Source organism: Schistocerca gregaria, chromosome 3 (genome assembly GCF_023897955.1).
Source record: "Schistocerca gregaria isolate iqSchGreg1 chromosome 3, iqSchGreg1.2, whole genome shotgun sequence".
Lineage (NCBI taxonomy): Eukaryota > Metazoa > Arthropoda > Insecta > Orthoptera > Acrididae > Schistocerca > Schistocerca gregaria.
Genome location: NC_064922.1, coordinates 547,014,151 through 547,038,266, shown reverse-complemented (window position 1 = coordinate 547,038,266; position 24,116 = coordinate 547,014,151). Strand labels below are relative to the sequence as shown.

Here is a 24,116-nt window from a genome sequence, read left to right as displayed (position 1 = left end):
CGTATCAATAATTACAGACTTCTGTAGTTGTATTATTATTATGATCATTATAGAAAGGCACTGTGTAGGACTGCCTACAAGTTAAGCCTTCGTTGTAACAGCGGTTTTCTTTAATCGTTGCTTTACAATTGCGTACAGATTATCTGTTGGGTTCACATCCTAGGCTCTGACATGGTCCTTACATCATTTTCAAAAATAAATTGTGTGTCTGACTTTATGACAAGGTGCTCCATCATGCATGAAAACATACGTAACCACTCTTTCATCTGCGTTAGGAAATTATTCTAGACCCTTTTTATATTACTGGTGGTTCACTGAACCTTCAGCTATGTAGAGACTGTCTGTTCCATGTACAGAAACCATTCATCACACTATAACAGAAGTTGGTTAGTTCACGGTTTGAGTCACACGTTACGCAGAAAACTCTTTTATCTTCAGAACTCGTCACATACTGTCCGCTTTCTTCACACATGCAGAACACTTACTTATACGAAAAACCTGTAATAATAAAAAGTAGCTTGGTGAAGCATTTAGGTGGTTGCCTGAGTGGTTGCTAAAATTCAATTTCTTTTTAGTTACGTATCCAGAAGAAAATGTGTCTTTTTGTTGGAAGAAAACCATATTTTAATGACACTATGAAATGGGTCGCTTTATATTAAGCCCACGTATTGCCATGCTAATGTTTTACGTCGTTAGCCCAATCGAATATCTCATTAGCCACTTCATATGTTAAAATGACATTTTTTCTTGGCCGACGTGAGAGATGAGCTTTCTGCAAAAAGTTGAAAAGAAAGTATCTATTTCATACTTTTCCAACCTATTTTTTAAATCTTGCTCGGTGGCACCCCAGTAGCGTCTGGCACTTGGGATGAGTTTGCTTTCAATTTTTCGACTCATTTTAATTCTTCATCTATATGTTCCGTATCGAGGAGTGTGTCAGTCACGTTCATAATGTAATAATATATACTATTGATTTTTGTGAAATTTTTAGCCTTTCAGTCAATTCTTTCTGTATATAATGTTTATCTTCGTAACAGGTAGTTTTATAGGCGAAATATGATTTTTTCTGACTGAAACCTCCAAAGACTTAAAGGAAACCAGACTGATCTTAAAATAATGGCATCTACACAAAATATTTACATAAGCATTTTAAGGTTTTGTTAAAACTTGCAGAGTGTTTAAAACTTCCTTGATGAAGGAAATTTAGGTAAGAAATTATTAAGAATGTACTACATATCTCACAATAAACAACCTAGCTGCTCAAGCAGTATCAGCAAACGTGTTTCGTAGACATAGATAGTAAATTTATGAAGGTATTCAAGTTCAAAGATGTTATAAACATTTAAGAAGGCAAAAAGAATATAATATCTTATAAACGTATTTGTTGCGGTGGAGGAAAACAGTAATTCCCAAAACTTTCACTTTGATCTTAATACTTTTCAGCCCTCTGCGGCAAAGAAAATAAAATGATCCCTGATGCTCAATGCGTCTACCTGTCGGGATGCCACGTTCCTACCACAACAATTTACAATTAACAAAAACATTCACTATGAAGTCGTTTGCAATACTTCCTCTCTTCTTCTTCCCTGCCATTGCTCATATCACATGGTGGGGTGTAACTGGGGATAGTAGTCCTTGTCCCCCCCCCCTCCCCCCCCTCCCCCGGCTGAAACTGTAGAGTATGAGCGATGCGTGATGGCGTTAGTGTACTAGAGCGGGAGGTGCAGATACGTACCTTGACGTCGCTGGGGAAGACGAGCGCTTCGTCATCCTTGTCGACGACAGCCATGTTGTGCGGCCTGTAGTGCTTGCGGCCGTCCCAGCAGCCGATGGCGTTCTGGTCGATCAGGTTGAAGAAGAGGATGCCGTCATCGCCCATGTACTGCGCCGTCACGTGGCCGTTGGGCCCGCGCTCGCCGAGGTTCTGAGCAAACAAAGCGCCGGTTATGGCCGCATACGAGCACTGACAGCAGCTAACTCGAAGTTGGAACAATTCTCTAAGGAATGTTTGTGAATGGAAATTCCCAAAGTATCCGTCTAGGCTAGTTTGTTTACACGTTTTATGTGACTGAGGCCTTATAAATAGTAAGTATTAGAAAAAAGTCACATTTGAAAACCGCCAAGAACTCAAATGGGCCTTTGGGTGGTGTGCCTCCACAGAGAGAAGTGAAGCCTGGTTGTGAAGTATTCGAAAGGTTGATTGACTGTGGTCGGAGAATGGCTTTATTTTGTGTGACATCACATTCACGCTTCCATGTACGCTGTTGTAAACTTAATGATACGTGAAGATGATCAGAAGACCGAAACTGGCAGTAAATAAAATATATATATATATATATATATATATATATATATATATATATATATATATATATATATATTATTGGCAGTACTCTGTGGTTTTGAAGGGTGACTTCTTTATAGAAGTGTCTGACATGTTTCAAGGAACGCTTTGGAATGCACTGATTGGAAAGAAAGAACTAGCTATTTCAGCAGGACCATAAGATCTAATTCCAGATATGACGTGAAGTTGGATCACAATAAATGACGGTCTAAGACATTGCACCCATGGACTGTGCGGCTGATCCCGGGGGAGGTACGAGTCCTTCCTCGGGCATGGGTGTGTGTGTTTGTCCTTAGGATAATTTAGGTTAAGTAGTGTGTAAGCTTAGGGACTGACGACCTTATCAGTTAAGTCCCATAAGATTTCACACACATTTGAACATTTGAACAATAAATGAAGGAAGAGTCGAATGCTTTTGAGATAAGGAGCTAACGGTCGGAATTTAATACATTTTCTTTAATGAAATAAACAACTTACTCATCGTTGCAACAACATAAATACTTATTGAGGACTGTCAGCCTCAGTGCAAGCGTTGTAACAAAAACTGAGGGTTCACAATCGTTCGTCTCCACTGCTTGCGTTGCTGATTCACGAGTAGTGTCCTCACCGTAGTATCCCACGTGTGTGTTTCAAGGTGAATAGATCTGTACATATGAAATGATATTTTACGCCTTCAAATGTAATCGTTGCTTATTTTTTTATTATTGGCCAGTCCCGTCTGTTATGCGACTTTTAGTGGTGTCTGCAAGGAACAGGTCGTAATTGTTTACATCACTGATAAAAAACAAGGACCTAATTATTCCCTATTTCCCAGTCTTTCATATTTCCACCTGCGGCCGATATCGACTGTGACCCAGAGGCGCTGCAGATTGCGGTGGACTATTGCTAACAGAGGCGTGATCGTTATGTCATGAGGGCAGAGCTGCTTGCAGCAACGGAGACGTTTGACATATTCAAGGCTACTCTTTAATGTTCATTTCACATCCAAGACATCATTTTTGTGAGACAACAGGAAGTAGAGCATGTATGTTGTTAATGCACGCGGGATCTTTCTGGTGGCTCTCCTTCGAATAGTATTTTTCTGGAGTTGACAACAAGCAGGTGGTGTGGTCATATAACAGTAAATCTTGGAATGGATGTTTGGGCCTTGGAAGCCACGAGCAGTGCATCTCAAGCACAAACGAGGGACAGAATTCTGCTCCCAAGAATTTCCTGCACCAGTGTGCAGACAATGCTTTCGTCCGGAGAGGCGGAATAAACGGCCTACCTCGATCTGTCTCTAGCCGCAGCAGGAACAGAGGTGCTAGAGAAATCTAGGTGACCTAGCCAGAGCGTCTGTAAATTGTCGTTCAAATGTATGTTAAATCTTATGGGACTTAACTGCTAAAGTCATCAGTCACTAAGCTTACACACTGCTTAACCTAAATTATCCAAAGGACAAACACAGGCACCCATGCCCGAGGGAGGACTCGAACCTTCGCCGGGACCAGCCGCACAGTACATAAATGCAGCGCCCTTACCGCTCGGCTAATCCCGTGCTGCGTAAAGTGTCGTAAACGCTCTTTGAGAACGTGGATGGTGGCCATAAAAATTAGCGCGTTTGTATGTTCACATGGACTGGACACTTTCGAAGGAGTCGTCAGGTGGCGTCGTCCCTTTGCCTGAAGAGTTTTTTGGGAAGCTTCAGGTCTTTGAGCCGGCCGCTGCGGTCGAGCGGTTCTAGGCGCTTCAGTCCGGAACCGCGCTGCTGCTACAGTCGCAGGTTCGAATCCTTCCTCGGGCATGGATGTGTGTGATGTGCTTAGGTTAGTTAGGTTTAAGTAGTTTTAAGTCTAGGGGACTGATGGCCTCAGATTTTAAGTCCATTGTGCTCAGAGCCATTTAAACCATCAGGTCTTTGGAACAATCTTAGAATGGAGCGCAACACTTTCGGCGCTCTGAGATGGTCCAGGATGGGACACAAAGGCAATTCTCTTAGTTTCACCGATGCATCTTGTCATACACGCTATAACGTTCGAGCCGTCTAGATAATGATCTCTGTGCTAAATGTGTTGTTCGCTTTAGAGCTAAACGGAGACTCAAAACATGCTGCCTACAGTAGCCGAAGAAGAAAAAATGTCGGGAGCACAATGTCTTCTCTTCCATATATGGGAATTTGCTACTCCAAAAAAGAGAAGACTATTGTTAACTTTAAGGACTGGCCTAGGGGTAGAGCAGACGAGTTAGAGAGAAGACCTGTGTGAGTACTTTTGTGGAGTTCGTCTAGGTTTGATGGAAAGTGAGAAGAGGAGAGACTTGCACTTCTGATTCAGGCTCTGCTCTGGAGTGGATTCTGATCTTGACTCTTGTTATGAGTGGGTTGCACGGACACTTGTCCTGAGTGTGACTTCGCGCTAGTATTGGTCTTGACTTGGCAGCCCGTGTTGAGCACTTAGTTAATCTGACAGTTTGGATCTCAGTCATCTCAGAAAACTCGCTGTGCCAAGGGCAGTCATATTTGTGACAGGTCTGCTGCCTTAACGTTTGATCTCCTTGTGTGCACTGCTGTATGAGTCAAACTGGTGCATGATATGACCGGCGAACGGGAGCGTCCCACTCTGGAATCTTCCAAGATTTCGGGACTCCATTAGAGGGTAATTGCGATCCGTCTAAAAGATTGCCAGTTGCAACTATGCATATTTCGTGCCGATGATAGCCAATTACAGGCGTCGCACATCGCTGCTCTGCAGACAATTCAACTGTCATCTGAGACAGCGCTATACACAGAGAAAGGGGAGCAGTATTGCTGCTCTGGATTGTTAGGGCAAACAGAATGACAGCGTCACCACTTGTTCTCAGCTGCACTAACGTAGTATAACTTCTGGGTAGAATAAACTCATCAAAGTGTATTTAGTGTTACATAATTTCAGGTTGGGTTATCCATATATTGAGCCAGAGTAAATAGTTGAATCAGACAAACCTCAGTCTTTCGCAACCAGTCACCATTCACTGGAGTGTTAAGTGTTTGTTGCGTTTATTTGTGTTGCCAACCCGGCCGTTGTGGCCGTCGGTTCTAGGCGCTTCAGTCTGGAACCGCGTGATCGCTACGGTCGCAGGTTCGAATACCGCCTCGGGCTTGGATGTGTGTGATGTCCTTAGCTTAGTTAGGTTTAAGTAGTTTTAAGTTCTAGGGGACTGATGACCACAGATGTTAAGTCCCATAATGCTGAGAGCCATTTGAACCATTTTGTGTTACCAACAGTTCATGTTTTATTCGTCATCATGCTTAACATGGATTGCTTGTGCTATTTTTTAATCACTGAAGTTGTGTCATCATTTTTATAAAAGATCAAGCCCGTGGCGTTGTATTAATCACCCATCAACAGCTGACTACAATAATATCAGAGCCACCATTTCATCAATATTATTTCAGCATTCAAGTTAATTTAGATTCTGAAAAGTGTAATAACCTAAAATGCAGGCTGACAACAACAAACGCAGTCAAAGGGCAAAATCAATTTAGCAGACACATGGGCCAGGTAGGGAAGTATAAGGCCCGCTAGTTAAAGGACGTAAACTCGTAGTCGCATGTAAATTTTCGAATCATACCGCCAGCCCAGTGCAGTCTTGCAACAGAATCCTGAAATATAATTCCTCTTGGAACATTTCTTACTTTTTTTAATCTCCAGCACTATGTGACTGATTTAAAGTCGAGACAGATGTATAGATAAAATCCAATAATACAAATTAACGATGCTGCTCTATCGCTACAATCAACTACACAGGGAGTTTGGAAAACATTCATCCGATGTCTCAAGACTGTATCTTCTACATGAATGAAGAGAGACACTTGGGGTAAAATTTAACTTACGCATCGTAGTGCAAAATTTTATTTCCAAAAGAACCATCCGATTTACAAGGGTGTATCTTGTTTCTGGCATGCACCCAGATCCTTGAACTACATTTTACAGATACGTTTGGAATCAATGTTTTCGTGTACGTTCCACAGACGTTCGGTGTGCCTTAGTACGGAGGTAAGGCAAACATCCAGATGATAGTCTCACATCATATTTTTGCGATCATGCCTGGCGTTACTTTATTCATTGCTGTCTCGGTTCACCAAAATATTTTGAAGGCGAGACACAGGCATCGTCTTTGAAATATCCATAAAAATGCATGTACAGTGAAATAATATGACGTTGGAGGCCAGTCGGGAAACGCCAAATCCGTACGCCCCTTCTCTATAGGGAGTGCAGTGACGTCTGTCGACGAAAACCACGTCCAACAGCTCTAACTGAATTGCACCTATTGAAACGGTGAATGTGAAACGTCTTTTATAGTTCGTTATGACCACCTGGACTACGTGCACGACGGGTAGTGAACGAACTAGCGAGCTGCACCTGGGAGACCTCTACTGGTAACCACAAGAACCGGCGACTTACAATATCACCAGGGTAAATACTGTACTTAGTTTCGATGCAGAAGTTAAAATTTACCTCAAGTTTCTATCTTCTTTTACGTAGAAGATATATTCTTAAAAAATCCGGTGAGTCTCTTTGCTTTCCTTACACAACTGTCATTCCTTTCGCTGTTTTGTCGAAAGTCGACGTGGTAAGACCGTTAACGTGTAAAAAAGAGTACGGGTTAATTCTTATAATAAAATAAAAATAGCAAGCAGTTACTGTTGATGATGCTGTTTATTAAAAACAAATATAGCCGGCCGGAGTGGCCTCGAGGTTCTAGGCGCTGCAGTCTGGAGCCGAGCGACCGCTCCGGTCGCAGGTGCGAATCCTGCCTCGGGCATGGATGTGTGTGATGTCCTTAGTTTAGTTAGGTTTAAGTAGTTCTAAGTTCTAGGCGACTGATGACCTCAGAAGTTAAGTCGCATAGCGTTCAGAGCCATTTGAACCATTTTGAAAAACAAATACCGTTATCGGTTTGGAATCGACAGGCTCATCCTCTGAGCACTGTTCTCGTTTTAAAATAAGGTGAACGCAGTTTTAAACGTGAACGCCATCTGATGATGAGCCTTTCGGTTCGAAACCGATAATGGCGCTGTTTGTTCTTAGTAAATAGCGTTATTAGCATGAATGATTACTGCTCTTACTTAACTGTAAGAATTAAACTGAAACTTCATGGCAGATAAAAACTGTACGGTAGACTGGGACTCGAACCTGGGACGTCTACCTCTTGCGGGCAACTGCTCTACTGACTGAGCTCTTCATGCTAGACCCACGACCCGCCCTCATAGCTTCACTTTCGCCAGTAAATTCCTCTTACGCTGCAAACTTCACAGAAGTTGTCCTGCATACCTTGCGGTACTACCAGTGCTTGAACTTCCGTGTTATTTTCACGGAGGGAAAGAGCTTCTGACCGAAGTACAGCTGTGAGGACGAGCAGTGAGTCGTGCTTGGATAGCTCAACAATAACGACATAGCATAATGACACTTCTGGAAACTTAACCCTACAAATCGCATGGCACCAATAGATGCAGGACCCACGCAAAGATATTTGTTTTAAATGTAGTTACTTCAAACTTCAACGAAAATGTCTTTACGGAGTTCATGAAACACAGCTTATTCATCTATATCTAACAAAAATATCCGCATATGGAATGATATGATTGTGGACGAACATTAACTACCCACTCTTACAATCCAGTGTCGCGGCAGTACGGTAAGAGGTGGTTAATGATATCTTACCTACCACGGGAAAACTGCATTCGATATACTTATCGTAAACTCTCTTAAGCAATGAATGCCAAATAACTGACCCCCAATCCCACGGATTTATAGTTAATACACAATTCGAAACTGGATATTGACCAGAAGAAAGGTAGGTACAAATCCCTCATTAAATACAATAGATCGTATCACCAAACTGGAATGGCCCTGACACTGGCACTCTCATCCAACAGGTCGAAACAACAGCGTCGCTCGGTTACTGGAGCAGTTCGTGCTTCGCACAGTAGAGAACGAATCAAATGGCTCTGAGCACTATGGGACTTAACTTCTGAGGTCATCAGTCGCCTAGAACTTAGAACTAATTAAACCTAACTAATCTAAGGACAGCACACACATCCATGCCCGAGGCAGGATTCGAACCTGCGACCGTAGCGGTCGCTCGGTTCCAGACTGTAGCGCCTAGAACCACACGACCACTCCGGCCGACGAGAACGAATCACACTCATACCTTGACAGCATTCAATTTTTAATCAATGAATATTTAAAGATGAAAAAAATCCTAAGTACAGAGAGTGGATGCAGGATTCCGTCGACACAACCCTCCGATATTGAATATTTTTGGTCCATGTGATCTACTTCGGATAATTACAAGCCAGTCCGAGAACGGAGTGCTAAAGAGGAACAAGTGATGGGTGGAATGGAACAGGACTTAATTGCAGCAGTTCAACAGATTACTTCAGTTTCTGAGAACTATCCTTATCACACTGGGGAAAATTCAATTTTTTTTATTTATTCATTTTAAGAATGTGTCTCGGTTTAGTCATTTTGCACACAAAAATTTGTTTTCCCAGCGGGTTTTCTATTTTTTCTCATTTTCCAAAAACGCATTCTCCATATTCATTTTAATTGTGAGAAATACCGTGTACGTAAAGATTCTAGTCCCATGAAAATGTATACTTCTCTGTATATTATATTTACCTAACAGTGGGGATTTCAAAAGAGCTTCACAAGAAGATGAAGAAGGAATTAATTTCCCAGTAAATCTGTTAAACACCAAGAAAACATTTTTTCACTAAGGAAACTTGTTTATAACTGAACACGAACAATACGAGATTGGAATAGAAGGGAGAACCGATAGAGGTACTCAAAGTACCCTCCACCACATACCATCAGCTGGCTTGCGGAGTACGGATGTAGATGTAGACGTTGGCGAATTGAGACGGGAGAAGGCTGGGCAGTGACTGGTGAGGGCTCTTGGGAGAGAAGGGAGCACACCGCCCCCCCCCACCCCCCCCCCCCCCCACCCCTCAAAGAGGTCATCCAGTAAAGCATTTGACCACGAAAGTCAAAGGTCGCATGTTCGAGATCCGGTCCAACATACAACTGTAACCTGCTAGGATACTTCAAATCGGCGCACACTCAGGTAGAGTGAAAATTCTTTTTGGAAGAAATAATCTTTGTGTAAGCGTTTATCTTCAGCGTCAAGAGAATGGCTTTCCCTCTTCGTAGAACTGTTTTCGAGTAGTCTAGGGAGCGGCGCCAGCTGGTACCTGGAAGTAGTGGAAGTTGCTGTCGACGAGCGATCGGTCGCGCAGCACGCGCGTCGAGACTGCGAATTCCCTGTGGCTGGCCAGCGGGTGGAAGAGCAGCACGCGGAAGCCGTCCTCCTGCGGGGGCGTCAGCGCCATGCCGAACACGCCCTCCGACCACCACTGGAAGTTCATGCCCGCGATGTTGAAGTCGCCGCGCAGCGGGTCCGGCAGGAAGAAAGGGTGCGTCACCTGTCCAAACACATAAACCGGCACTGATTACCGTCAAGCCCAGGGATGGAATGGATCTGCGGCACACTACACACAGATTAGCCTATACACTAGTACACTTAGGTGTTTCGTTTCTGCAAGTAGCTGTCCAAGTAGAAACCACACAAATACTAAAAATATGATCGGGAACGTTTTCTTCGACTGTTGAAGGCGTGAGGCGTTGGCTTTACACAAATAACGAATTGCCTTCCGGTGTCTCTTTCCCTTTAATTTCGTTCCCCTCGGATACCCAGATTACAGTTAGTGACTGATGCTGTGATGTGGGTAGTGCAGTCAACGAGAACCTACACCAAGATTAAGCACACCAGCAGAAGATCCTGGAGGAAGGCTTGGGAAACTTACTGAACATCACTTGTTACTTAGAAATCCATACAACTAATTCCCTGAACATCAAAACTCCTTACTAACATATTACAATGTCAAAAAAGCTTATTTTTTTAGTTGTAAATATTTGTCATGTATTATTGTTTTTATGACATGTTTCACATCCTGGAGGACCTCCTCACTATGGATCAATTGGAATGAAAGTAAATCTAATCCAATCCAAGCATTAATGTCTCTTTTTCTTTACAACGATATAAACTTTTAAAGAACCCAAGGCATACACTTCTCTCTTTTGAATCTTAAGCCATGACTCAAGATTTTCCTCTCACAAGAAGGAAGTATATCAAACATGAATAAATTACAGTTGGTCAGGCCGAAGTCGGAACGCGGCGCAAGCCCGCAGGCGGCACAATAGACTCAGGGGTATATCTACATCTACATCTACATACATACTTCGCAATCCACCACACGGTGCACCACAACTAACATCTTCTCTCTCTGTTCCACTCCCAAACAGAACGAGGGAAAAATGACTGCCTATATGCCTCTGTGCGAGCCCTAATCTCTCTTATCTTATCTTTGTGGTCTTTCCGTGAAATATAAGCTGGCAGCAGTAAAATTTTACTGCAGTCAGCCTCAAATGCTGGTTCTCTAAATTTCCTCAGTAGCGATTCACGAAAAGCCTCCTTTCCTCTAGAGACTCCCACCCGAGTTCCTGAAGCATTTCCGTAACACTCGCGTGATGATCAAACCTACCAATAACAAATCTAGCAGCCCGCCTCTGAATTGCTTCTATGTCCTCCCAAATGCTCGAGCAGTGCTCATAAAAGCGGTCTCCTTTACAGATGAACCACATGTTCCCAAAATTCTACCAATGAACCGAAGACGACTATACGCCTTCCCCACAACTGTCATTACATGCTTGACCCACTTCATATCGCTCTTTAGTGTTACGCCCAAATATTTAATCGACGTGACTGTGTCAAGCGCTACACTGTTAATGGAGTATTTAGACATTACAAGATTCTTTTTCCTATTCATCTGCATTAATTTACATTTATCTATATTTAGAGTTAGCTACCATTCTTTACACCAATCACAAATCCTGTGCAAGTCATCTTGTATCCTCCTACAGTCACTCAACGACGACTCTTTCCCGTACACCACAGCATAATCAGCAAACTGCCGCACATTGCTATCCACCCTAACAGAAAAGTGATTTATGTAGATAGAAACAACAGCTGACCTACCACACTTCCCTGGGGCACTCCAGATGATACCCTCACCTCCAATGAACACTCATCATCGAGGACAACGTACTGGGTTCTATTACTTAAGAAGTCTTCGAGCCACTCACATACTTGGAAACCAATCCCATATGCTCGTACCTTAGGAGTCTGCAGAGGGGCACCGAGTCGAACGCTTTCCGGAAGTCAAGGAATGTGGCATCCGTCTGATACCCTTCATCCATGATTCGCAAGATATCATGTGACAAAAGGGCGAGTTGCGTTTCGCAGGAGCGATGCTTTCTGAAGCCGTGCTGATGCATGGACAGCAATTTCTCTATCTCAAGGAAATTCTTTATATTCGAACTGAGAATATGTTCGAGAATCCTGCAACAAACCGATGTTAAGGATATTGGTCTGTAATTTTGAGGATCCGTCCTTCTCCCCTTCTTATACACAGGCGTCACCTGCGATTTTATCCAGTCGTCGGGATTTTACGTTGGGCAAGAGATTCGCTATAAATGCAAGCTAAGTAAGGTGCCAATGCAGTAGAGTACTCACTGTAAAACCGAATTGGAATCCCATCAGGACCTGGCGATTTATTTATTTTCAACCCTTTCAGCTGCTTCAAAACCCCAGGGATGCCTATCACTATGTCCTCCGTACGGGAATCTGTACGAGACGCAAACGGCGGTATGTTTGTACGATCCTCCTGCGTGAAAGGTTTCTCAAATGCGGGGTCTGTCCCCGAGCAGGGAGTTCAAGGAAGACACAGGCCTGATGCAGCACGGGACAGCAGGAGCACCGGCAAGCACGTTCCAACAGCCACATTGCTCAGTCCTGCAAGGCCAGCTCTCAGCACTCCGTTAGAAAAATGCCCTCGCCGGAAATAATGGCCTTGCACGGCTGCTCACACCGTCCGCTCAGCTTCCACTTCCCGTCCGCCCACCGGAACCTCTCTCTCCAGCCCAGAGCCCGCTAACCAAAGATCCTCTCATGAGCAAGGACAGTGTGCCACTCACTGAACGCGAGGTACCGACCACGCTGCACTGCTGAGCGGATGAAGAAGCTATGATATGGAAACTCTTGTGTACTATTGTAAGTCGCCGTAAGAGTGGTAGGGTTGGGGGAGCAGGATGGGTGGATGAGAAACAAAATGGATCGGTGACTCTGTCGAGCAGCTGAGCATCGGAAAGTGTAAGTTTGAGAAGGAGGCAGGAGCTAAAAGAGAGGTGGCTAGGCTGTACTAATAAAAGTTTGATTGGTATGTCTGAAATTTGATGAAAGTGTAGGGGGTCTAAGACTGTAGTTTCAAGGTTGTGTAGATGTCAGCACGTTCTGGGTAACGAATGGGAAGTGTGTTAAATTTTCCTTTGGATAGGATGTGGACCGATGGGGGTGATGACGTTTTCGCTTAGGCACGACAACGGCTGTTGTCGGTCACGACGTCGCCAGCTTTATGGTGTTGGGTGCACCATAGATTCCACTCTGAGTATGCGCTTTTCTCGCCGTTCCCGTGTGCGCTGAACCACTGGATGGAAGCTGTCTATTTACTTGACTGGTGGTGAAAGATTGTATCCCATTTGTTAGTGGTTGTTTTTAACTATGTCTGTTTCCTCACTTATTCTGCACGCTTTCATTGGAGAAATGCTAGGCAATTGTGCGTGATTTTTCGGCCATCTACAGCTTCTGTTTTGCAAAGCTTCTCTCAATGTAATTTTTCAGCAAGCGTGGAAATGGGACAAAGAGCGAATTTCCTTCACAATAACAATAACTACAGGAATTAGATTCGTTTTATGAAATCTTTTAGCGAGTCGTGGCAGAATATTGCGCAGTGTCGTTGTTATAATCATTTGATGATTTCTCCACACTAGTTTATACGGTAGAAACAACTTCATCTCTGTATAACTACTGTAATCTACTTCCATTCAAACCTGCTACTATAGTCAAGTCTTTGATCTCTCCTCAGCGCTTCCCTCCGTTACCAAATCAATTATTCCTCGACGCCTGAGGACGTGCCCTATCAACCGAACCGCTGTTTGTTCTTTTTGTTGTGCCATAAACTTCTTTGGTCTCTAATTCTTTGCAGTATCTCCTTATTAGTTATCCGATCTACCCAATAAATCTTGGGCGTTCTTTGTAGCACCCATTTCAAAAGCACTTCTTGTCTGAACTGTTTATCGTCCGCATTTGACTTTCGTACAAGGCTATGTTCCAGACAAATTCGTTCACAAAGACATCCTAACACTTAAATTTACATTAGATGTTAACAGTTTTCTCTTTCTCAGAAAGGCTTTTCTTATCACAACTAGTCTACATTTTATATCCTCTCTACTTCGGGCATCATCAGTTATTTTTCTACCCAAATAGCAAAACACGTCTACTAGTTTTAATGCCTCAGAATCATCAGATGTGATTGCACTACTTTTCCATTATCTATGTTTTACTTCCGTTAATATTCACCTCATAACTTCATTTCGCTCACTAATCTGTTTTGTTCAACTGCACTTCAATGTCCTTTGCTGTCGGTGACAGAATTGCAAGGTCATCGGCTAACCACAGTTTCTTATTCTTGAACTTTAATTCTCTTCCCAAACTTCTCCTTGCTTTCCTTTACTGCTTGCTTTACTCATCATATAGAATAAGATAGGTGGATAAGTTATAGCCATGTCGCACTTTCTTCTCCGCCATTGCTTATACAACATGTTCTTCGAGTCTTCCAGGCAACAAAGCTGAAAGCCTTCTCTAAATCAACAAGTACTGTGAACATAGGTTAGCCTTTCTCCAGTCTCTCCTCTGGTACCCATCGTTGGGTCAATACTGCTTCGCGGGCTTCTAAATTCCTCGTGCAAGATCAGCTTCTGCTAGCTTTACCATTTGTCTATAAATAATGCGTAGCGTATAAGTACTTTGTAAGCAAGACTTATTGAACAGGTAGTTCGGTAACATCCACACAAGTCAGCACCTGCGTTCTTTGGTATGGAAATTATTGCGTTATCCTTGAAGTCTGATTGTATTTATCCTGTATATCTTGCATACGAGATCGAATAATTTTGTCCCAATAATTCTGAAGGAATATCGTCTACTACAAGCGCCTTGGATCAGCTTAGATCTTCCAAAGCTCTGTCAATATCTTCTCGCAATATTACATCACCTATCCGCTCTAGATACCTTCCATTTCCTTAACTTTTTTTTAAGTTTGTTTCTTTTGCACGGCCCTTCTGTATGCTTCTTTCACCCCCAGGCTTGTCTTCTTTACTTAGTAGCGAATTGCCATCTATGCCCTTTGTATTCACACGGCTGCTTTTCCTCTGTCTAAAGTGCTACTTAATTTTCCTATGGCTTTTAGTAATACTTCTGCGAATGTAGCCGATGTTCTGTCTTAAGCGTATAAGTGAATATTGTTTGGCTCGCTCATTCCTTCTTGAATTGGCTAATTCACGACAATATTCGCCGAGCATTACATGGTAATGACTGCTGTGAAGCTATACCAAACGGACACATTCACCACTAAATCGGTGCTAGTGACCACAACACGGCTACTTGACAACTGTGACGGAAAGAGTCTGGAAACTTCAGTAAGGCATCGTATTATTTCTACGAGGCTATCACACAACAACACAGCCTCTAGAAGAAAAGGACACGAACCCTTCAATGGATATCCAATAATGTGACTGGTACGGAAGTACCCGAGTCCTTAAAAGCTGAAACACGAAAGCCCAAGCACAATAATGAAATATTATTACATTTGTCTGGCATTTAACCTGTTGAACTTTGGCGGACTCACTTATGTTCCAGTATCTCCCACACTGACGGATTTTTCATGTATATTCATAGACGTATCTTCGACGCGAATGAAGATGTTATAGACTTGAGAAATACCTGCAGCTAACACTGACAAAGAGCATTAATGGTTCGCAGTGGCGCAGAGTACGCTGTTAACTCAAATCGTTCTGGAATTTCTACTACTATCACCCATTCTAGACATGTCTCTAGGAGAGTCATAAACGTCAAGTTCACCTTTCCGTTTCTCCGAGAGATTAATTCGAAAGTTTTTACTGATATCTTGAAGGGCAAAAGAAAAAAACGTAAACGATTACTCAGTGACTGGTAGAATACGCCTGAAATGTTGGCGAGTGACATCATTTTTACGTTACTCGCCTTTTCTGTTCTCTTTCCCTATCGTTTACGCAGCTCCTAAATTCACAATGTGAACTAGAACACTATTGTATTGTAATAAAGCAAACTTTAATTTCATCGATTCGTTGAAAACTGGGTAGATCTGCCGAGTCATTTATTACACTCTCATTTTCCGCACGGAGAACGCAACTAAATGTATAACTATTTAATTTATTCCGTTAAATGCTATTACAAGTAAAATTACGTCCACAGGAACATCGTTTTCTCATGACAACTATAGATTTTATGCGTAGTTTAGACGTCTCTTGCACTTACACTGTTGCGTTTTTTTTCCTAGTGTTGCCACTTGTTAAACATTTTACTATAATAATAATATTAATTATATTATTATATTGTTGATATTAGTCTGTTTTTATGTAAGGTTTGAATTTTATACTCTTCGAAGCCATTTAAGAACGCTGATGAAAGCAACTTATCTTCAGTTAGTCTGTGGTCAGGAACTGCATCGTCACTGTACGTACATCCACCTTATCTTCAGTTAGTCTGCGGTCACGAATTGGATCACCACTATACATTCATCGTTTATCTGTTACCATAAACCACCCGACAGATCTAGGGATCTTGTTGACTATGGGAGTAGCCCAACACCACGCAGACAATTCATAGAGACACATGCTATGTGTGAACGAGGATTTTCCTTTTGAAAAATGACATCACTGCCAAAGATACACTGATCAAAAGAATCCGGACATCCCCAGAAACATACGTTTTTCATACGAGGTGCAGCGTGCTGCCGTCTACTGACAGGTACTCCATATTAACGACCTCAGTAGTCATGAGACATGGTGAGAGAGCAGAGTGGGGCGCTCCGCGGAACTCACGGACTTCGAACGCGGTCAGGTGATCGGGTGTCTCTTGTGTCATACGTCTGTAGGCGAGATTTCGACACTCCTAAACATCCCTAGGTCCACTGTTTCCGTTGTGATAGTGAAGCGGAAACGTGAAGGGACACGTACAGCACAAAAGCGTACAGGCTGCCCTCGTCTGCTGACTGACCGAGACCGCCGACATTTGAAGAGGGTCGTAATATGTAATAGGCAGACATGTATCCAGACCATCACTCTGGAATTCCAAACTGCATCAGGATCCACTGCAAGTGCTATGACAGCTAGGCGGGAGGGGAGAAAAATTGGATTTCGTGGTCGAGCGGGCCGGTAAATACCAAACGATGCCTCGCTTGGTGTAAGGATCGTAAAAATTGGACAACTGAACGGTGAAAAAACGTTGTGTAGAGCGACGAATCATGGTACGCAATGTGGCGATACGATGGCAGGGTGTGGGTATGGCGAATGCCCGGTGAACGTGATCTGGCAGCGTGTGTAGTGGCAAAAGTAAAATTCGGAGCCGTTGATGTTACGGTGTGGTCGTGTTTTTCGTGCATGGGATTGCACCCCTTGTTGTTTTGCGTGACACTACCATAGCACAGGCCTAAATTGATGTTTTTTGCTCCCACTGTTAAAGAGCAATGCGGGGATGGCGATTGCATCTTTTCAATAAAATCCCTGTAATGGACTGCCCTGCAAAGAGTTCTGACCTAAGTCCTATAGAACACCTTTGGGATGTTTTGGAAAGCGGACTTCGTGCCACGCCTCGCCGAAAGACATCGATACCTCTCCACAGTGCAGCACTCCGTGAAAAATGGCCTGCCGTTCCGCAAGAAACCTTCCAGCACCTGATTGAACGTATGCCTGCGAGAGTGGAAGTTGTCATCAAGGCTAAGTGTCGGCCAACACCATATTGAATTCCAGCTTTACCGATGGAGGGAGCCACTAACGTTTAAGTCAATTTCAACCAGGTGTCCGGATACTTTTGATCACATAGTGTATAACACACGAGTATGCAGAACGTTCGTGACACACCATTGTGACTTCAGATTTCGCCCTCACTACCAGCCGTGACCTTAAGTTATACCCGATAGCTCCCCACACTACGACGCCAGGAGTAATACAGCTGTGCTACTCCAGATCATTGGAGGAATGAGACCTCCTCCCAGGTCGCCGCCATACTAACCAACGATGGTCATCCGGGATAGTGAAGAACCGTGAATCATTGTTCACCACAGTGCGACGCCATTTATCCGTGCTTCATAGTAACGGCGTCACTCCGAAAGTAGTCGTTCGTTTTGTGGTGGCAACGACAGCCTACGCATGTGACGCTAATTTCCTATTCCGGCTGCTGCTAGTCTTCGAGCAGTGGAGCATGGTGACACAGAATGTTGCTGCTAGTTGTTGTTCTCGGATGACAGGCGCAGACGTGAACAGTTTACGAGGCGCTTGGTGCACAATGCTGAGATCCTCTCTTGTGATGGTCAGACGTGGGCGACGGGAACACTGGCGACTTGCCTGCCTGCCCTCACTTTTCCATACGGTCCAACATCGGGCCAATGTCACATCCGAATGCCCCGCAGATATGGATAATGCACGATTCGTCCGGCCTACCAAATAGAGGCTCCTTTAAATGTGTGTCAACTACTGATAACCCTGTCTCACAGGACTACGCGGCATCTCTGTGTCCTTCGCAGTGATCACCCAACGTCTGACACTGTTACACCACTTATATACCCTAGCAAGACTGTCAACGACGCTAAACAGGAGAAAGACTAATGCACTCTGGTGGCCGATCTGCTTGTCACAGAAAACTGCGATTCTAATCATGCGTGTACCCGCCGATGATGTACGTAGCCGTACGAGGTTAGGTTAACAACAGACCATGTCTTCTGGCTGTCTCACTCTTTTTCTCAGAATGTGTATTAAAGACATACAACTCTGTCTAGGTTACTTTTTTCGTTTACTTGGAAACGGTGTTTGTCTTTCTGTGTCAAAGGTGTTGGTCTGTAGTTCTGATCTTGTACATTTTCCATAAACAGCAGCGAGCTGTACCCTTTACCGATCAGGCGAGGCCATCCGTTGCGGAAGGGATTCTCGATATACATAAGATAGGAAAGGTTCTAATTTCTAACTGTATGTAATAAAAAACGTAACTGGAATTCCATCATAGCCTGAAGCATTATTCGCTTTAAACAGTGTTAAGTGTTTGCCAATAGGACGGACACTAATCTCTGTGTCTCTGATTGTGAGTGTATGCGGCAGTTATGATAGGACGTAGTACAGGGACCCTTTTATGAGGTATTCGGTACTACGTTTTTACGTATTATGTGACACACGTTTCACAGCATAATAAATGTTAAAATACGTCTTTTGTTGCTCTGTATTGTATCAAGTAGCATTGTACACGAGATATATAAAATGTAATGCACCCATTTAATCGAGTACAGCTCACTTAAATAAATTAACAGGAACCTTAATCAGTGGGAAATTGTCTTAATGTAATCATCGATTTAACTAAATTTACAGGAAAACTAATTATTTCATTTGTGTAATTATCAGACAATAAACGTGTAGAAATGTTGGCGTTAAAATAAATTGTCATTAAATGGGAAATTATTGTAAAATTCGATTATTTCATAAAATGTGAAAGTTAGTGTTTCGTGTAGATTTCTTGCTAACTGATGTGCAGAGTTACGTTCGCTCTCAAGAGATTATGTTTCACAAAAATTCAAATCAAATTGATTGTAATTTATTCCGTAATTAGGCGTTCTAGAACTTTCTGTCATAAACAAACTATTATTGCTATCATTGGTGAAAATTAGATTATTATATAAAATTTGAACCTCAAAATCTATTTCTGCATTATGTAAAGTACTCCAAAATATTTCAGAATCAAAATTCCTCTTGTAGTTAACGAGGTATTAATTATTTTGTTTTAAGTGTTGTTAGCCTCGTTTCTCAAGCAGGAATTTGAATACTAAGTTTGAAAAGCAATTTTAGAAATCACATTTGTTTAATCAGTTGTTTATTGTCTTTAAAATTGTAACTGTAATTTCTTATGGAACAACAGATTTAAATTGCAACTCAATTAATGTGACTTTGTTGGACAGTACTTTGGAAGAACATGTATTGTTAAGAAACGGTAAAAGTAGTGAGCCAAAGAGCTCGTGAGTGGCAGTTGTTTTCAGATAGTTCGAGTACGTGATATGTAAAGTCAGTTTCTTTGAGCTGTGCATTGTACGAATGTTCTGGAACACTATAAACATTAACACAAACATGCAAACTACGTGTTCATGTAAACTAATTAATAATATCGGCTTTTCACATTGACTGCTGGTATTTCTGCCTTGAAGCAATTATTGTTATAGCCCAATTGACATTGAATTGGTGGAGAAGAGTCGTCGAAACCCATAAGTTACGTACACACTCCAAGCATTTCACCGAACTAAACACAGACTCATAGTCTGCGACTACGTTACTCGGACATTTTTTGCTAGAACCTGGTAAAAGCGTGTTCTACAGTCAACCATTGGTATGGTATTTTCCTTCTGCTTGATTACGATTTAAAATTCGCAGTTTAATATTTTTGCTTTATGTTTGTTGCTCTCAGTTCCAACATCAAACAGATCTACGAGATGGTGAATGGGGAAGGTCTGACCCAGTATTACAATACGAGCTGAAAAAGCACTAACAGCGAGTACTGTGCTAGTGTTGCAGGATAACCACGTTATTTGTATCTGCAAGTTGTCCGCGGTGTGACGGACGCAGACAGGAAGTGTACTCATTACGATTGTTAATATTTTTAGAAAGATAGCGGGAATCCGGTGTATCGATATTTAAAATAGTCGTTACCGCCCATCGATGTTTCGAATAAATATCGATATTTTGACGGAAAAAATATCGACTTTCCCGCCTATAAATATATCGGCTGCACATTGTAAACATACTGCCAGTTTTAGAGCCGTATATTTTCGTATTGATTTATTGTTATATATTCTGTACAGCAACAAGCTAGCGGCCTCCTTATCTCCCTTAGAGCATGAACTGGAAAGAAAACAATGCACCTTCATGCTTGGCGATAACCGCTTTGCTAACAACGTTAACTGCATGTATGTGGCACAATAAAAGGTGTCCGCTGGGTCAGTTATTAGGTTTCGTCACAAATGGGATTCGTCCGGAAGACTTTACGTCGACTTCCCTATATTTTTCATTTCCGCCAGCGCCAGTGACCTAGCAGTTGTAGTGTCAATATTGCAGGGTGAAGCTAAATGTTGCAGTTTCTGTTGGTAGCGCCGAGCCCCCGTTACGTCAGCATTTCTCCTCATACCGTCCACGTCCATCGCAAAGACCAATCTTGTTATTTACATTTTTGTTCATCATTTTCAGGAACTGCTTTTGAAGATTGCGGATGTGAAGAAAAAGCAAACTAGTTGGAAATCTTGTTATTCCATTGACACGGTCACCCCACAGTGCAGTCGGACTCCTTCTTTTGCGCCACATATACTTGCTTCACACAGTCAAAATGAAAGTCTGGACGTAATGAGAGTTCAAAAAGTGGCAGGACTCCTTCACTCAGTGAAAGTAAGTTTATGTTCAAACACAACTCCAAATATTTATTGATAGGCCTAATTGTGAAAAGCATATAATATAAAATAAAAATGTTGACACTTGATATTGATAATTTAGTATCGATAGGTTGTGTGGTAGAGTTACCTGTGTATATCGGTACCTCTTACGGAACGTATCGACATGTCGATATATCGACTATGTGTCGAAAGAAGTAGTACTCACCCGCCACGACGTGTTCTGCTCCCAGCTGTAGATGACGAGTCCGTAGCCCAGCTCGTCGGACGCGTACATGAAGGTGTCGTCGCAGCTGGCGCCGATGTCGACTGCGATGTTGGCGATGAAGGTGTCGCTATTGGTGTCGTCGGGGCGCAGCTGGTAGCGCCTGAGGCGCCTGTTGGTGTGCAGGTCGTACACGTTTATCGAGTACGGGCACACGTTTTCCGTGGTGTTGTCGTACCCCACGGTGCCCACGTCCAGCACCCACAGCCGGTCGCAGGCATCGGCCTGTGCAAAACAGTAAGCTATTTTCAGCGACTCACGAGTTTCAAGAAAGAAACCACACAAAGAATTGCTGATCAGTACTAAACCAAGTATTATTTTGTTTAGTATAACACTAGCAGATCTAAGGAAAGGTAAGTAAATTACGATAACAATAAAAATAATAAAAATAACTATAAAAAGAAGATCAAAAGTTTCTGGACACCCCCACAGACTTTTCCACGAACACTTTAACGGAAGAACTCGTGACAGCAAAAAATGTCTCTGCACTCTTACAAAATTCGGAAACTTTAACACGCTTGTAAAACCAGATGCCCAGCACGCCAGCGAAACTCTCACACCTCACTTAAACGGCGACGTCAGAAACTCCCTGACAGAGGAACAAAAAATTGTGAGAAAGATTCTCGGCCCAAACAGTGCGGAAGGTGCCTACAGACAAAAATCCTAGAAAACAACAGACTTCAGAGAAACAACATTAAAATTTTATGGACATATCCACAGATTCCCAGCAACAATACTTATCAGAAACAAGAGAAACTGTACCCTTGACCTTGATTTAAAAAGTAAAAAGAAAAGATCTTAAAATAGCCCTCGGAAATTACTCGGAAGTTTTATATGGAAATACATACAGACAAAAGATTGACACATGGGAAATGCAGTCAAAGGACCAAACTGTCAGGAACTAAGTGGACTCAGTAGGGAAAGGGGGTCGATGGAGAAAAAAGTGAGAGCTTCATGGAAACTCAAAAAATGTTCTCTTAGCGACGTTTAGTGCACCGGTCTTCTGGCCACGCACTGCTCTCCTGGCCGTTGCCAGTTTTCGTAATCGGGAGCCGCAGTTTCTCGGTCAAATGGCTTCTCAATTGGCATCACGAGGTTGAATGCATCCCAGTCCTGTCCTCCCACCAAGAAAAGTCCCCTCGCAGTACGAGGATCGAACCTGGATCCTCCGCCTGGCAGCCGCGCCAACCACTCAGCTACGGAGGCGGACAGTAATAAATGATAATAATAATATCTGATAATTGGTAAGATCACAGGATACGTGAAAACAGGGAATCTAACAACATAAATAAACCATCACTTTGTCCAGAAACTAATAACTCCTGACCTAAAATCGCAAAGACTATAACCGGGAGCTGTGAACAGAGAATTAAAACAAATACATTCCATTTTACAACAATACCATTTCAAAGGATTATTCAAAAATTTTAAAATATTCTTTTCGAAATTTAAATTTGAAGTCTGATGTTAGTTAGTACTGAAGTGCATTCTATAACAGACGCCATGACTGCTGTCAGTAACAACCTACAGCAAATCATGCACCACATAATGAGTAAGAACACATTCAAATTGTGAAGGCATTCGGGATGTGGCAGATTATCCGTAACTGCTACTGCAACGAGCCCACTGTTATGACTCAGACACGGGAGAGGAGGAGTAGTTGAGAAAGAACTGAGACACGGTTGTTGTCTATCCTCCATCTTAATTAATTTGTACATTAATCAAGATGCGAAGGAAACAAAGGAAAAACTTTGGGGTGGGAATTAATGTTCGAGGAGAGTAGAAATAAAACCTTCGAGGTTTGTCGATGACATTGTAATTTTTTGAGAGAATACAAAGGACTTCGAAGCACAATCTCACGGAATGGTTGGTGACTTGAAACTAGGTTAGAAGATGGACATTGACTACAGTAAAACAGAAATAATGGAATTTAGTTTGAACAAAGCTGGTGATGCAGAGAGAATTAGCTTAGGTAACGATACACTCAAAGCAACAGGTGAGATCCCGTTATTTCCACAGCAAAAATGCGAGAGTCACCGAAGTAGTGGGGATATAAATACGACTTGCAATAACAAGAAAAGAGATTTTAAAAAGATAGATTTGTTAACAATGAATATAAATTTTAATGTTAGAAAGTATCTTCTGAAAGTTATTTTATAGAGTATAGCTTTATATGGAACTGTAACGTGGGCGATAAATAGAATAGAATGCTGATGATTAGTTGAGTGGATCTGATACCTAATGAAATAAAATCGAATGGGTGAGAAAACAAATTTATAGCACAACCTGACTTTTAAAAAAAACTGTCGCTTGGACACTTCATCAGGTATCAAAGAATAGTCAGATTGGTAGCGGATCTGCAATTGTTGAGTGAGGCCATGGGGTGAATTTGCAGGAAGTAGCTTCTAATGGATGCTGTTTGCAGAAATTATGCAGACATGAAGAGATCTGCACGGGATAGATCAGCGCAGAGAGCTGAAGTCCGCAACGACAATAACGAAGGAGACCACTAATTTTCATTTCGATTGCACGTTAATGTTGTTGTTGTGCTCGTTGTGGTCTTCAGACGGAAGATTTATCTAATGCAGGCGTCCATGATAGTCTGTCCTCGACAAGTAGATTCATCAACCTACACTCACTTGTACTTCTTACTTCAGCCAAGCGTTGATCTGTCTCTACAGTTCCATCTCTCTACCCGTTACTTCCCTCCATTTTGAAATTAACTATTCTTTGGTGTTCCAGTGGGATCCGTTGTCACAGAAGACCATTGCAAACAGAGAGTAAATTGAACGCTGGAATTCTGTCAAGGGAACCAAGTGAAGGGCCCCTTTTTAAGATACTGTTGGCGCCGATGCTACTTGTTG

At 42.5% G+C, this 24,116-nt stretch overlaps 1 protein-coding gene across 1 annotated transcript in view; it reads right to left on the bottom strand.

Moving 5' to 3' along the window:
• Nucleotides 1-24,116, bottom strand: part of LOC126355835 (protein yellow-like) — a 110,871-nt gene that overhangs the window by 7,020 nt on the left and 79,735 nt on the right. The window contains exons 4-6 of the mRNA XM_050006286.1: nucleotides 21,196-21,477; nucleotides 9,558-9,788; nucleotides 1,736-1,924 (exon numbers count right to left, since the gene is read on the bottom strand). Of these exons, the coding sequence (XP_049862243.1) occupies nucleotides 1,736-1,924; nucleotides 9,558-9,788; nucleotides 21,196-21,477 (702 nt within the window). The remainder of the gene's footprint in view (nucleotides 1-1,735; nucleotides 1,925-9,557; nucleotides 9,789-21,195; nucleotides 21,478-24,116) is intronic.